Source organism: Barbus barbus (assembly GCF_936440315.1).
Source record: "Barbus barbus genome assembly, chromosome: 18".
Taxonomy (NCBI): domain Eukaryota; kingdom Metazoa; phylum Chordata; class Actinopteri; order Cypriniformes; family Cyprinidae; genus Barbus; species Barbus barbus.
In genome coordinates, this window is record NC_136746.1 from 26,756,550 (window position 1) to 26,771,006 (window position 14,457).

The 14,457-nt window shown below is 37.0% G+C and overlaps 2 protein-coding genes across 3 annotated transcripts in view; one reads left to right on the plus strand and one right to left on the minus strand.

Moving 5' to 3' along the window:
* Positions 1 to 986: 986 nt before the first annotated feature.
* On the plus strand, positions 987 to 10,029 carry LOC306884753 (protein archease). 2 transcript variants are annotated; one of them, XM_079440930.1, is made up of 7 exons: positions 987 to 1,190; positions 1,763 to 1,787; positions 1,994 to 2,115; positions 5,465 to 5,547; positions 5,623 to 5,675; positions 7,073 to 7,109; positions 9,357 to 10,029. In XM_079440930.1, the coding sequence occupies exons 1-7, from the start codon at positions 1,109 to 1,111 to the stop codon at positions 9,441 to 9,443; spliced, it is 489 nt and encodes a 162-aa protein (XP_079297056.1). In that variant the 5' UTR covers positions 987 to 1,108; the 3' UTR covers positions 9,444 to 10,029. The 2 variants fall into 2 exon arrangements, with proteins under 2 accessions (XP_079297056.1, XP_079297055.1); XM_079440929.1 differs by having other exon boundaries at positions 7,046 to 7,109; positions 9,357 to 9,775.
* The window catches only part of LOC306884752 (CD276 antigen homolog), a 36,096-nt gene continuing 30,952 nt past the window's right edge, over positions 9,314 to 14,457 (minus strand). Inside the window, exon 4 of the mRNA XM_079440927.1 lies at positions 9,314 to 10,672. Within this exon, the coding sequence (XP_079297053.1) occupies positions 10,560 to 10,672 (113 nt within the window). The 3' untranslated portion in view covers positions 9,314 to 10,559. The remainder of the gene's footprint in view (positions 10,673 to 14,457) is intronic.

The window sequence follows — 14,457 nt, forward strand, 5'->3', positions numbered from 1 at the left end:
TGAGTGAAGCTTCTTAAAATATATAAAGAACTATTTGTGTTTCAAAGACAAAATATAGAATATAATGCTTGACTTTGTAATTTCGATGTAAATAATAGCCTATATCTTGATGTTATAAACTGCAAACGATGCCCTGTGACCTTAACCAACATTTGATATTCTGCATTTATATTTATGCATTTAGCAGACACTTTTTATCCAGAAATATTCAGAGTGTATCTCTTCTTTATATAATACAGATTAGAGTTAATAGTGTGGTTCTGACATAGGTGAGATACCCAAAACAGACATTGCTTGTATCATAAATACCAGAGTAGAAGCACTAAGAGAACTATGATTACGTGTTCATTATACACTAGAAGAGGAGGGGATTCAGTAGCTTTCTCTGCAAGTGTTCTTGTTCTGCAATAAAAACAAAGTAAACAGTAAAAGTAAAGTAAACAGTTATAAAATAAGCAAACCTTGAAAGTCCACAAATGAATTCCATGAGACTTCACAGAGGAAGTTTCCTGCTCCCTTACATTTCAGCAGTGATTTACACAACACATGTGTTTATCTGTCTCCACCAGTTTCTCAGCTAGAGCAATGCAAACTATGGTTTCTTTACTGAAGTGAGTCAGATTAACTTGATAAATGGCTGTATCTGGCAAATCCTGTAACAATCCATCAAATCAGTTTAATATTGCTTTGGTTAACACCACTTCAGATAACTTCAAATAATTGTAAGTCTTACAATATATCAATTACTGGACTATAAAAGTGGAGTGTAATATTATTCACTGGGACATGAATTATTGTACTGCAAGTGTTTTAAGTGTCAGTGAGTGGAAATTTTATACCAAATAAGATGATCATTGTCACTAACCTTGCATATGACTGTAACATTAAACAATATACATAGAAAAAGTGAGATATCACATATAGCTGAAACGAGCAACCACGATTTTAGTTAAATAAGGAATGGGACTTTTATTATGAAAACGAATGCAGGAGCCAGCGGACTCTTATAATACTTTATGCTTCACTGTTTCTGCTTTCACACTATATGTCTAGCATGTTTTCGCGGAAATAATAACGCCTACAGAGCATTAAAATCACTCACAGAACAATGAATGACCGCGAACTTGATCTCACAGAAGCGCAAAAGGCTATCAAATCAAAATATCCTCCTATCACCAGGAAATACGAGTGTAAGTGGAATCGAATTCACTGTTTATTTCGCATGTCATGTAAATCCAGTAAAGAACACAAACAAAACCTACTGAAACTAGACGTAAATGTGCTGAAAAGTATGTAATACACACTGGTCTTACGTTAGAGCTATGCATTACAGAAACGCACTGTATAATGTACGATTTCTGATTTGGTAAAGGTTCATGAATATTAATTAGGTCACGTGATAGGACGCTCCAAGATGTGCACGTCAGCACGCAACATACCAATTTATTATATATATATTTTTTTTTTTTTTTTTTTTTTTTTTTTTAGAATAGTTTCACTACGTACGTCTCATTTCGAGATGAATAATGGCAAAATGTGCATGGAGTAGTAATGACGAAAACAAAGCTTCGAGACCTTGAATCGGTTGATTAGGCCTAGTTACTTGAAAACAAACCTGCTGGTTAAAAGAAACATTTCTCACATTGTTGGAAGTAAAATAGTTTAATTCTGCGATTGCTCAGGGTTTGCAATGCCACGTTTATATTTATGTAGGTTGTGAATCAGCATCATCATTAAAGCAATATTTGATTTTCTGTTTCAGATCTTGATCATACTGCAGATGTCCAGTAAGTATTTGCCTGTGACTAGTGCACTGTTACTTAAATAAAATGCAAAGAAGCTGCACTAAACACTTTTTGAGTGGTTTCAACATTGCCTCAACTCTTGGTGAAAGTTTGTGGCTGGAATATGTTTAGTGGAAGATGAGGGCAAGATTTTAAAATAACACACCCTTAATTGAATGACTATGTGTGCTTGCTGTTCTTCACTGTAGGATTCATTCATGGGGTGATTCTCTGGAAGAGGCGTTTGAACAGTGTGCAATGGGGATGTTTGGCTACATGACGGACACAGAAACTGTTGAACCCACTGACACTGTAGAAGTAGAATCAGAAGGTGGGACAGTATATTCAACCTTTTCTTTTCAGACCACCTGGGGTTATAAGCGTCTACTGTATTTGACTCCACATACACACAGCTAAGTTCGGTAGTTAATTATCAATTCTGTACACACACAGTTCAGTAATTTACAGGAGTGACAACCGCATTCTACAACTGAATAAACTCAGGCAGTGATGACCGCATTTACAATACTTCTACTCCATACAGAACCGAACTGAACAACTAGATAATGATGTATTTAAACGTGCATCACAGATGCGTCTCTCTTTAATATGCTAGCTGCAAGAAACGTATGCCTTGACTGATTCGTGTTGCCAGATCCTGCTAGAAACAAACTCCATATTAAACCAAAATAAGTCCAAATGCTTACTTTTTATTGCATTTTAACAATACACATGTACATATAAATTTCCATGTAACAGATAAAACTCACACACACACAAAAATATATATATAATATACAATATCACTTTTTTTTTAGTCTTCTATCAACACATTTCCAAGTCCACCACATTATAAAGGTCCCCAAACGCCATCAAAAATTATGTATTTCTCTCTTAATAATCTTTTCCATTACATATGTTACCATTTGTTTCAGCCATCGTCCTATATTTGGTGCATATATACTTTTCCAGTTATAATAAGAAATAAGCCGTTTCTCTTGAAGAATATATATATATATACTCCGTATACTTGATCTCCTCGTGATATAAATGAAATAAAAAGATTAAAGGTGACAGTGGTATGTTAACATCAAGGATCTTTTCTATCATTCTTCACGCTCCCATATACAGTGATATAGCGTTCCTTTAAAGTCGCTGCATCTTAAGCAGGTATCTGGGATATTTTCATTATATTTATGCAATACGACTGGAGTTATATGAATCCTCATCAACCATTTATATTGTAGCAGTTTCAGTCGTGTGTTCATTGTTAGGGATTGAGCTTCCATCCAGTCCTCCATCTCAATATCGTCCTTGAGATCCGATCTCCAAGCTTTCAATTTACTGTTTGAAGAGTCCTTTGAACCTGACACCAGCATATTATATAATGAAGAAATTAAACCTTTATTAAAACAATTTCTTGTCACTTTTTTTCCAAAATAGACTGGTGGCATATCGAAGGAATTATTTTGTGATTTGAGGATAACATTTCTTATTTGTAAATACTATTCGTAGGACTATTGTATGTATTAACTATTTCATCAAATGACATAAAAGTATTGTTAACATATAGATCTGCTTCCTTGTTTCAAGATTAGGGCTGACATGCGTCTGATCTGCCTGGTTAAAATTTTTCATTGTCCCAAATTGGACTAAAACAAGACAAAGGGTAGAAGGCACCTAGATATTTTTTCACATCAAATCATACAGTAATCATATTTATAAAATTGGAAACATTTTTATTTATTTTTTTAAGATCTTTCAATTCTGAGGAATATAAACACAAATTTAAAGGCAGGCCAGAATTAATGGCAGCCGATTCCATATCCACCCAAAATGGGAGATAAAATATAAAACATAATAGTTGTACAGCCCAATAATACCAATGAAAATCAGGACACTGAAGACCTCCTCTATCATATGGCAAATATAGACGGAGTCTGGAACATCTGTTATTACAAATTAATTTAGTTAACTTTTTTTTAAGTCGTTGAAATAGATGTTTATGGGGAGGGAGTTCTGGAATAAATATAAAAATTTTGGCAAAATATTAATTTTCAAAATATTTATTCGACCAATTCTATCTTTCTATAGAGCTACTGACATTTTCAAGAAATGGATCATAATTTCCAAATGCTTTTTATTTAAAATGAGACCAAAATATCAAATAATACCAAAATACCTGCCTACAATAATAACTCTGATTGCTTTATGAGCCATAAACAAACAACAAGCCCAAGGACGCTTATAATGACAGGACAAGAGTGCACTCTGAAGCAGCCTTCCAAATATAAAAACAGGATGTGGTTTAGTTAAAATAGTAAAAATAGCTTATGAAAACGCACAACAGAAATAAAATTCACTCAAATGGAAATTTTGGAAATGATTTATTCTAATCCGTCTTTATAGCCTATTGTTCTAAAACAGTCTTACCTTTTCTGAGCTTAACAATAAAATTCACCATCTACTTTCATTGTATGAACACAACTTCATTCTGCCTAGTATCTTTACTGTTTCACAGAAGAGGAGGCAAATCTGATGTTTGAACGACATAGAAATGAATCAATGATTATAAAAATGTCCATTTTGAGTGAACTGTGTGTGTGTACGTGTTTGTGTGTATATATATATTTATTTATTTATGTATATATTTTTTCAGAATATAGCCATGCAGTCTGTTTCTATCGTTCAGCACAATTTCAGTAGTGATACACTTGTGATTTAGTGAAATTTTTATGTATTTATGATGGCGTGTATGTATCGGGGAAGTCGTGGCCTAATGGTTAGAGAGTCGGACTCGTATTCCAAAGGTTGCGGGTTCGAGTCTCAGGCCGGCAGGGATTGTAGGTGGGGGGAGTGAATGTCCAGCGCTCTCTCCACCCTCAATACCACGACTGAGGTGCCCTTGAGCAAGGCACCGAACCCCCAACTGCTCCCCGGGCGCCGCAGCATAAATGGCTGCCCACTGCTCCGGGTGTGTGTTCACGGTGTGTGTGTGTTCACTGCTGTGTGTGTGTGTGTTCACGGTGTGTGTGTGCATGATGGATGGGTTAAATGCAGAGCACGAATTCCGAGTATGGGTCACCATACTTGGCTGAATGTCACTTCACACTTCACTTCACTTCATCAAGCGGTGCATGGTGATGCCAAGTCCTACACTGAGTTTTTTTACTGGAATAATTTATTAATTAGAGGATAATTTATTTTGCCAGTAAGAAACCTTAATATCTTTGAGGTCAGGCCTACTTTTATAGGTTGCTAGTTGACTATACAGGCTATAAATAATATAATTACAGAAATGAAGTAGATTCTGTCATCAGTTACACCCTCATCTTGCTGCAACCTAGTAAGACTTGCTTTTCTCCACAAAAGGAGAAAGAAAAGGATACATTTTTTCCTGGTAGTTACAAGCTTCATGAAAGATGAAAATGCACCATAAATGGCAATAAATTGTTTATAGAAAGTCTGTGCACTGCATGTGTGGACTGTAAACTAAAAAAATGGTACATTGTTTACAAAAATTATAAATCATTTTAAATAGCGTCAAATGCACAAGTGCAAATGTTCTATAGTACATTTTCTGAGTAACAGTAACTCAATGTGACTCGACTTGTTGGTGTTGTGTGACAAAAAGGAAATGAATTGAAAAGCCAGATGGTGACTTTATCTTGTTGTTTCAGGAGACGACATGGAGTCACTCCTTTTACATTTCTTGGACGACTGGCTCTTTAAATTCAGTGCTGATCTCTTCTTCATTCCCAGGGTAATGTGCAAACATTAGATTTCCTGTGACCTTGGTATTTTCCGTTTTCCAACAAGCTTGTCTTTTGCTTTGCAGGAAGTGAAGGTGTTGAATGTAGACCGAATGCGCTGGAAAATCCGCTCTATAGGGTGAGTTCTGACTCTAAAACAGGACACCGGGAATAATGAAAGCCTTTTTCATTATACACTCACAGAGCCCCTGTCGATGCTCAGCCAAAAACACTGAACACTAGCATTTTGTGTCTGAACCCGAATGAATTCTCTGGATGCTATCAGTCAGAATGAATCTACATAGCCAGACATCAGGAATTTGAATTCTAGTGAAAGTGGGCTGAATCATTTTCAGTGGGAATGATTCTGATGTGTGAAATTTCACCAGAGGATGAGTCTCTCACATTAAAACAAAAGTTACAATGTGTAATATTACCCATGTGGTAAAGCATGAAATAAACTTTCAGTTTGCTATCCTGTGCTCAGAAAGAGGCCCCACATTCCCGAACAAGAGTCTGGCTTTTCCAGCTTACAAGTCTTGTAGTGTTTAAACACTCTGGGATTTGGGATTTTCAGAGTCTGTCTTCTGAAAATTACAAACATCAATTACGTTTACCTAAAATAAATGTTAAAGGGATAGTTCAGCCAAAAGAGAAAAAAAATGTTCAGTTACAGAGCCTCATGCCAGTACTACATTTCTTTCTTCTGGTGAATACAGAAGAAGATATTTTGAAGAATGTGGATAACTAAACATTTTCTGGTCTCCATTGACTTCCACAGGTTTTTTTTTTTTTCCCCATACACTTTAAAAAAAGTTAAGGTTCTTTATTAGCATCTTTGGTTCCATGAAGAACCTTTAACATCCATGGAACCTTTCCCTTGCACTAAAGCTTCTTTTATACTGGAAAGATTATTAAAATGCTCTTTACATTTAAAAAATGTATGGTTCACTGTTCACTGAAAGGTTCTTTGGGGAACCAAAATGGTTTTCTATAGCATCACCCTCCTGTTGGAGCCTTTACTTTAAAGAGTTATAGCCCCGTTCACACCAAGCACGATAACGATAAAGATATAGTTCTAAAAATCGTTCTCAGTATAGCAGAGTCCACACCACAGCTATAACGATAAAGGCAAAGAGAAACGATATCGTTGGAATCACTTTCCAGCTGATGAACGATAAAAACACTGACAGCCAATCAGAATCCATCCTGCTATAACAAGCTTGAGAATTTAAAGCGGCAGATGCATGTGCGCTTAGAATAAACAGACGTTCGCTGGTGTGGACGCTAATATCGGTATCTTTATCGTTATCATGCTTGGTGTGAACAGGGCTTAAAAACTGTTTGGTTACCCACGTTCTTGATAATATCATCTTCTGTGTTTAGTAGAAGAAATTGAATGTAAATGATGACAGAATTTTCATTTTTGAGTGAACTATCCCTTTAAATAAATCTGAATTTTTGTACAATTCCTTCATGTTGTGTGACTGTTGTGCATGTTTCTTTCAGATTACAGTCATTCTTTTTTATTTGCAGGTGGGGTGAAGAGTTTAACATAAACAAGCACCCGCAGGTACGTTCCATTTGTCTGTGGGGGAGACCACCAGAGCATAAACAGATGTTTAAACACATCTGTGGTTTATTTGCTTTACACATTCACTGCTGAATCACATCTAGTTGAACAGTAGCACATCTCTTTTCCAGCCCTGTAAACCCTTATGGAAATCCACAGGGGAGTTTATGGGTTGCTTGTAATTGTGAGCAACAACAATGGAAGTTGGAACAACAAAATCAACTTCCTAGATTATTAGGGAGTTAAATTCCTAATATAGCATCATCAGTAAGCTGCAAAAGGGAGCAATTATAAAAACCAAAATTGCTGTAGATGGAGATGTTATGCAAACCTGTGGTTTAAACCATGTAGTGTGATAAAAGTGCTTACAAATCAGTGGTGAATAACCGACTACCGCTGTTTCAGCCATAGTTCTGACACAGACTCATCACTGGAACTCTGGTCTGGCTGCTTTAAAGAATAATGAAAAATGACTCCAGGCCATCCAAGATGTATTTGAGTTTGTTTCATCATGGAAACAGATTTCACCAATGGATCCTCTGCAGTGAATGGGTGCCGTCAGAATTAGTTCAAACATAAAAACATATCACAATCACTTTTGTCCATGTCATATTTTAGTACGTTCACACTTTCACCAAAACAACATGCAGAATTGAAACCTCCCTTATTAATAAGTAGCAGTTATTGGTTTCGCAATCATAGCGCCCTCTACTGATAGAATGAGAAAAAGTTCTGAAACATAGATTGTGTTCAAGTATTTACATCGAATACAGAAAACGGACAAACAGCACCTAGCCACACTCTTCTTGGTAAACCTAGTTGCAATGTATAATTGAACATTTCTTCGATCATTTGGTTTTTATTTCTGCAGCGTTGAATTAGAGTACAGAGATTGACAATATAAATGGGAAGAGATGGTTCTGAATGGGAGATAAAATGAATGGGAGATATCAGTTCATATTCATAGTGCAGATGTATGCACCTGCCATAATTTATTTGCATGATTTAAGTTGAATTAATGTCAGATTCAATTCCTTAAAATCTTACAGATTTCTGCTTTCCCCATTCAAGTAATTAAAATGTTCATACTGGCTTGTGAATATTATATGCAACATAAATACTGTTATATAGTGTGTCCTTTATGATCATACTATTAACTTTACCTCGTGTTATACAGTAGTCTTGTAAAATGCTGTTATACAATTTGTCTGGGGAACACATTCCTCTAATTCCTTTACAATGCAGCAGTGTTTAAAGTAGTCGTGAAATCATGCTGTGCCTCTAGACTAATATACAGCTTAATGTTAAACTCATGATGCAGTTTTATTTTAGCCAAGGACAGAGGTTTCTCACAGTTTCAGGATGTTTTCAGTGTTGTTTGTTGCTGCCAGGTCTAATTTCTCTCTCCAAATGTATAAATATTGATAGTGTAATATTAAACTCTTTCAGTGTGATCGCTTTCACGTGTAATAAAGCTCATATGAGTCTTTATAGCTATTTCACTGCAGATTACTGTTTTGAGAAAGCGTTTACACGGGCTGTATTTATTAATCTGAGCAAATCCCTTTATCCAGAGGAAGTAAACAAGTGATAGGAATCAGTGGTGAATAAAACGACCAATGTTTGAGCAAACACATAATCCTGCCCCAAATTCACATGGAATGCTGTTATGTCTGGCCCGGGCTGCTTAAACCCAAAAATGAAATTTTGCAGTACATTTACTCATCCAAGATGTAGTTTGATTCTTTGGAACAGATTTGGTGAAATTTAGCATTGCATCACTTGCTCACCAATGGATCTTCTATAGTGAATGGGTGCCGTCAGAATGAGTCTAAACAGCTGTTAAAACATCACAATAATCCACACCACTCCAACTTTAAATCGTTGCTTCCAGCCAAAATACTAGTCTATAATCAATGATGCATCCTCTAGTAAAGGAAAGTCCATTCAGTTGTTGTCTCGCATCAAAATTCGCCAACATATTTGATTAGAACTGTTTTGGAGGGTTAAACGGTGCTTGATTTGTGCATATTTCTCTCCTAATGACTTTTTCACTGCAGGGTTAAGGAATCTTATGGATAGAGGACTCGTATTGAAGCTGGAAGCAATGGTTTACAAACATTTTAATAGTGGATTTATTACAGACTCCCAGCATTTTGCATCACGAGATGTTAAATGATGCACTCTTTTGTTTAAACAGGCATCAGGGGGCAAAGATTTTAATGCTTTTATTTTTCTGTTTTACAGGGAACAGAAGTGAAAGCTATCACCTACTCTGCTATGCAAGTACATGACACAGAGAAACCAGAGATCTTTGTCATCATCGATATTTAAACAACAAAAACACAAGTTGCATATTATTTAATACCATGTTAATTGACGTGATTTTAAAGATTGTACCTTCTAGTTGGAATGGACATATGAGGTGTCATTTCTTAAACTATGAAATGTTTTGTGGATTATATGAGGATTTTTGTTGTTTTTGGTCTGATTTTCATTATAATGACATTATTTTAATTTTGTAATTTACAAACAAGCAACAAGAAACACTCATGAGCTGAAAATACATTCTTTGGTTAGATTTAGTTTTGGTCCAAAGATTATTTAAAATGTCTAAATAAAATCAATATAAAAATCACTTTTTTGTACTAAAGTTAATAAAAGTGAAAAAAAAAATTAAATGCATCAATTCAAACATTTTAAAATACATTAATACAAACAGTTTATCTTGTTAACATTAATGCTACAGTGAAAGTAAACTTCTCCAGTTAAGCTGTGCATAGTAACATCCTTCAAAATCAGCAGGTATACAATACGTTTTTGTCTTGAATATTCTTTCAGTCATATGTAAATTGCATGCACAAACATTTGTATATTCGGTGTTTTTAAATATATCAATCTTCAATGAGCTGTCACTTTTAAAGCTGAAATGTGTCATTTCGGTGGTGCCAAACAGACTAAAAAAGATTGATAGCCCTGCCTTAAATTCAAGCTAGTGTTGTTAAGATGGTTAGCATGGTCATGTCACTTTTTCCATAAACAGCCATTCAAAAGGAACCATAAATTTAGCAAATATGATTTTTGTAAAAGGTTCTAATTATATTATTCTCACTCTTATTTCTTTTTATGAATGCTCTAAAAACCTAAAATTGACTTTTTCTGGCTTTACCTCACATCTCAGGATAGTTGCTAGTGAAGAAACAATGTAATTGCAACAAAAATCACACACTTCAACTTGTTCAAAATGATGTCGTGCTTCTCTCCATAATCTGGATTACATAAAGCCTAGTAGAGCAGCAGTATTCATTTATATTTAAAAAAATACAAGACTAAAAATAATGTTGGAGGCACTATTGGAATGGCAGTAGTAGGTGCCGCTCAGCACAGGCACGTTAATTTCCAGAAATTCATGTGAATCTTGGTCTGCATGAATCCAGTGTAGACGAGAGGTCATCTACTCCTGTCACGACAGTATAACCATAGCAGAAGACCCGTCGAACAAAGGAGGAAAGAACACAATACAGACAGAACCACCACTGATTTACTGGAGCTCATGTTCCCATCTAAAATAAGAGACAGACGAGAGGAACATATTACTGACAGGGGACTCCATGTACATTAACACCGTTTGTACTGACATTTTAAACAGGATATTCAATTATATTCAACATTGTCAATGTCTAATTATTTTTTTGTAATAATGCAGACTGATGAATTTTCATTTTTATGTTGACTTTAAATAACAGTTGATGCCTTTGTTCAAATGTTAAGGGTGGATAAGATCTTATGCTCACCAAGGCTGGATTTATTTGACACCGTAAAATCATATAATATTGTGAAACTTAATTCATGTTTTCTATTTGAATGTATGTTAAAATGTAATTTATTCCTGTGATGCAAAGCTGAATTTTCAGCATCATTACTCCAGTCTTCAGTGTCGCACAATCCTTCAGAAATCATTCCAATATGCTGATTTGCGGCTAAAGAAACATTTCTGATTATTTTAAATGTTGAAAACAGTTGCTACTTAATATTTTTCAGGATTCTTTGATGAATAGTAAATTCAAAAGACCAACATAATATTTTAAACAGAAATCTTTTCAAACATTATACACGTTTTTACTTTTAATCAACTAAATGCATCCTATCTGAACAAATCAATACATCATATTCCAGCTCATTTTGTATTATGACCACAGATTATGGATCTACACTGAAATGTCTAAAATACATTAATGAGCAATTGACATTTCAGAAGGTTTTGCATCATGCAACACTTTCAATGGAAGAAAGGAAGGAAATTATCTTAAATTTCAAAACATTTTTTTGCTGACAGATTTCTCAAACTTCATGCAATTTGCAATGCTTGCAAAACACCCGGTAAACAAATCAGCAAAAATAAATTAACGTTGACATTGCAATTACAAGTCTGTACAACAGTAGATTGGCTGCAATGCTTAAAGACTGACAAACAGGCTTTTGAGTCATAGTCACTTGCAGTGTCATCTTGCAAACAATGCGTCTATTATTCTTGAAATGGATGCCAGTTTGAGAACTAGGAATTTCAAAACACCTAAACTAGGGTGACGCTTGTTCAAAATTGTCCTAGAAGAAAAAGAATGTAATGCATGACAGAGACAAACCTGTTAGCTATCAGACAATGAAGGATTGAGTTTGCTCTCAAGAACACAGACAAAGACTGAGATTCACTGCACTGGTTGTTTGAGGTTACAAACCAAATGCATGACACTGATTATATCACTCTTTGTCCAACTCAAATCTTTTTGGCTTCCTTTTTGCATGATAGAGCTTTAGTTGGCATCTGCAGATGGAACGGCGGATTGTGTTTACCGACAGTGGTTTCTGGAAGTATTCCTGGGCCCTTTTAGTAATGTCAATGACAGAATCATGCCGATGAGTGATGCAGTGTCGTCTGAGGGCCGAAGACCATGGCCATCCAACAAAGGTCTTTGGCCTTGTCCCTTACAGAGATTTCTCCAGTTTCTCTGAATCTTTTCAGAATCAGAATTAGCTTTAATGCCAGGTATGTTTGCACATACGAGTAATTTGTTTTAGTGACAGTAGCTCCACAGTGCGACAGAATGACAGCAACAGGACAGGACACAGATAGTAAATAAAATATACAAATATACAAAAATGGACAATTCAGTATGTACAGGTATGTTAGGTGTAAATTTGAAATGTAATAAGTATGTGTGTAAAATAAAAATAAAAAGTATGACAGTGTTGTGTGTTTCATGTTTATTGTTAAGAGTTCAAGTGTTCATGAGATGGATTGCCAAAGGTAAGAAACTGTTCCTGTGTCTGGTCGTTCTGGTGCACAGAGCTCTGTAGCGTCGACCAGACGGTAACAGTTCAAAGAGGTTGTGTGCTGGATGTGAGGGGTCCAGAGTGATTTTACCAGCCCTTTTGCTCACTCTGGATAAGTACAGTTCTTGGAGAGTGGGGAGGGTTGTAGCAATGATTCGCTCAGCAGTCCGGACTACCCTCTGTAGTCTTCTGAGGTCAGATTTGGTAGCTGAGCTGAACCAGACAGTTATTGAAGTGCAGAGAATGGATTCAATGATGGCGGAGTAGAACTGTTTCAGCAAGTCCCGTGGCAGGTTGAACTTCCTCAGCTGGCGAAGAAAGTACAACCTCTGCTGGGCCTTTTTCACAATAGAGTCAGTGTGAATGTCCCACTTCAGGTCACCAGACAGCCAGCTCCTTAACCTCCTGTCTGTAAGCAGACTCGTCACCGTCCTGAATGAGGCCGATCAGTGTGGTGTTGTCTGCAAACTTCAGGAGCTTGACAGAGGGGTCTTTAGATGTGCAGTCGTTGGTGTACAGAGAGAAGAGCAGTGGGGAGAGAATGCAGACCTGAGGAGCTCCAGTGCTGATGGTGCGGGTGCTGGATGAGAATTTTCCCAGCTTTACTAGCTGCTGCCTGTCTGTCAGGAAGCTGTTGATCCACTGACAGACGGAGGTGGGGACGGAGAGCTGAGTTAGTTTGGGCAGGAGGAGGTCTGGAATGATAGTGTTAAAGGCCGAGCTGAAGTCCACAAACAGGATCCTCACATAAGTCCCTGGTCTGTCCAGGTGTTGCAGTGTGTAATCAAAGTCTCTTTAAGACAAGTCATGTCATTCGGCGGCCATCTTTGAAACGCCTCTCGGGCATCCAAGAGCAGCTCCTATCACTTGTATGGGGAAACATCAAATTCTCCAAAACTGTTCACTAAGCTTATGATTAAATTTCATATTTGAAATCACCAATGAAATCGGACAACAACTGTGTCATAAATGTTGTTTCTTTTGCTCAAATAGCGTTATAAAAAACGTATTTCTCAAGTTAGATCAACCAGGGCGCATGCGCAGTTCTGAGTGTGCGTCTCAGAGCGCTGACTGTTACTATAGCAACCGGGACTTCTAACGGCAGCTGCAGTGACGCGCTGACTTTACCGATTAGCGATTGGCTCTTTCATTCAGAAGGCGGGGCTTCCTGCAAACGAGCGGCCATATTTAGCGTTGCATTTTTCCCCATTCAAAACTATACGAGTGACATGTCTTGGGTATTCTATAGTCTTTGGTGTAATGCAGTCCCATGTTGACTGTATCATCCACAGACCTGTTTGCTCTGTAGGCAAACTGCAGGGGGTCCAGTAAGGGTCCAGTGATGTCCTTCAGATGAGCCAGAACCAGTTTTTCAAATGACTTCATGACCACAGATGTTAGAGCCACAGGTCTGTAGTCGTTAAGTCCTGTAATCGTGGGTTTCTTTGGGATGGGGATTATGGTGGAGCGTTTGAAACATGAGGGGACTTCCCACAGCTCCAGTGATCTGTTGAAGATCTGTGTGAAGATGGGGGCCAGCTGGTCAGCACATGATTTCAGACAGGCTGGTGTCACACCGTCTGGACTTGGTGCCTTCCTTCTCTTGTTCTTTTTGAAGACCTGGTGCACCTTCTCTTATCTGCAGTTCAGGTGTGGGGGAGAGGGGGGTTGCAGGAGGTGTGAATGGTGTTTTTTCAAACCTACAATAGAACTCATTAAGATTGTCTACCAGTTGTTGATTCTCCACAGTGCTGGGGGGTGGTGTCTTGTAATTGGTGACGTCTTTCAGACCTTTCCACACTGAAGCCGTGTCACTGGAGGAGAATTGGATCCATAACTTTTCGGAATAATTCCTCTTTGCCACTCTGATCTCCTTTTCCAGTCTGTATTTGGCCTGTTTATACAAGACTCTGTCCCCATTCCTGGAAGCATCTTCTTTGGCCTGACGGAGCTGTCTGAGTTTTGCAGTGAACCATGGTTTGTCGTTGTTATAAGTTAGATGAGTCCTGGTAGGAAT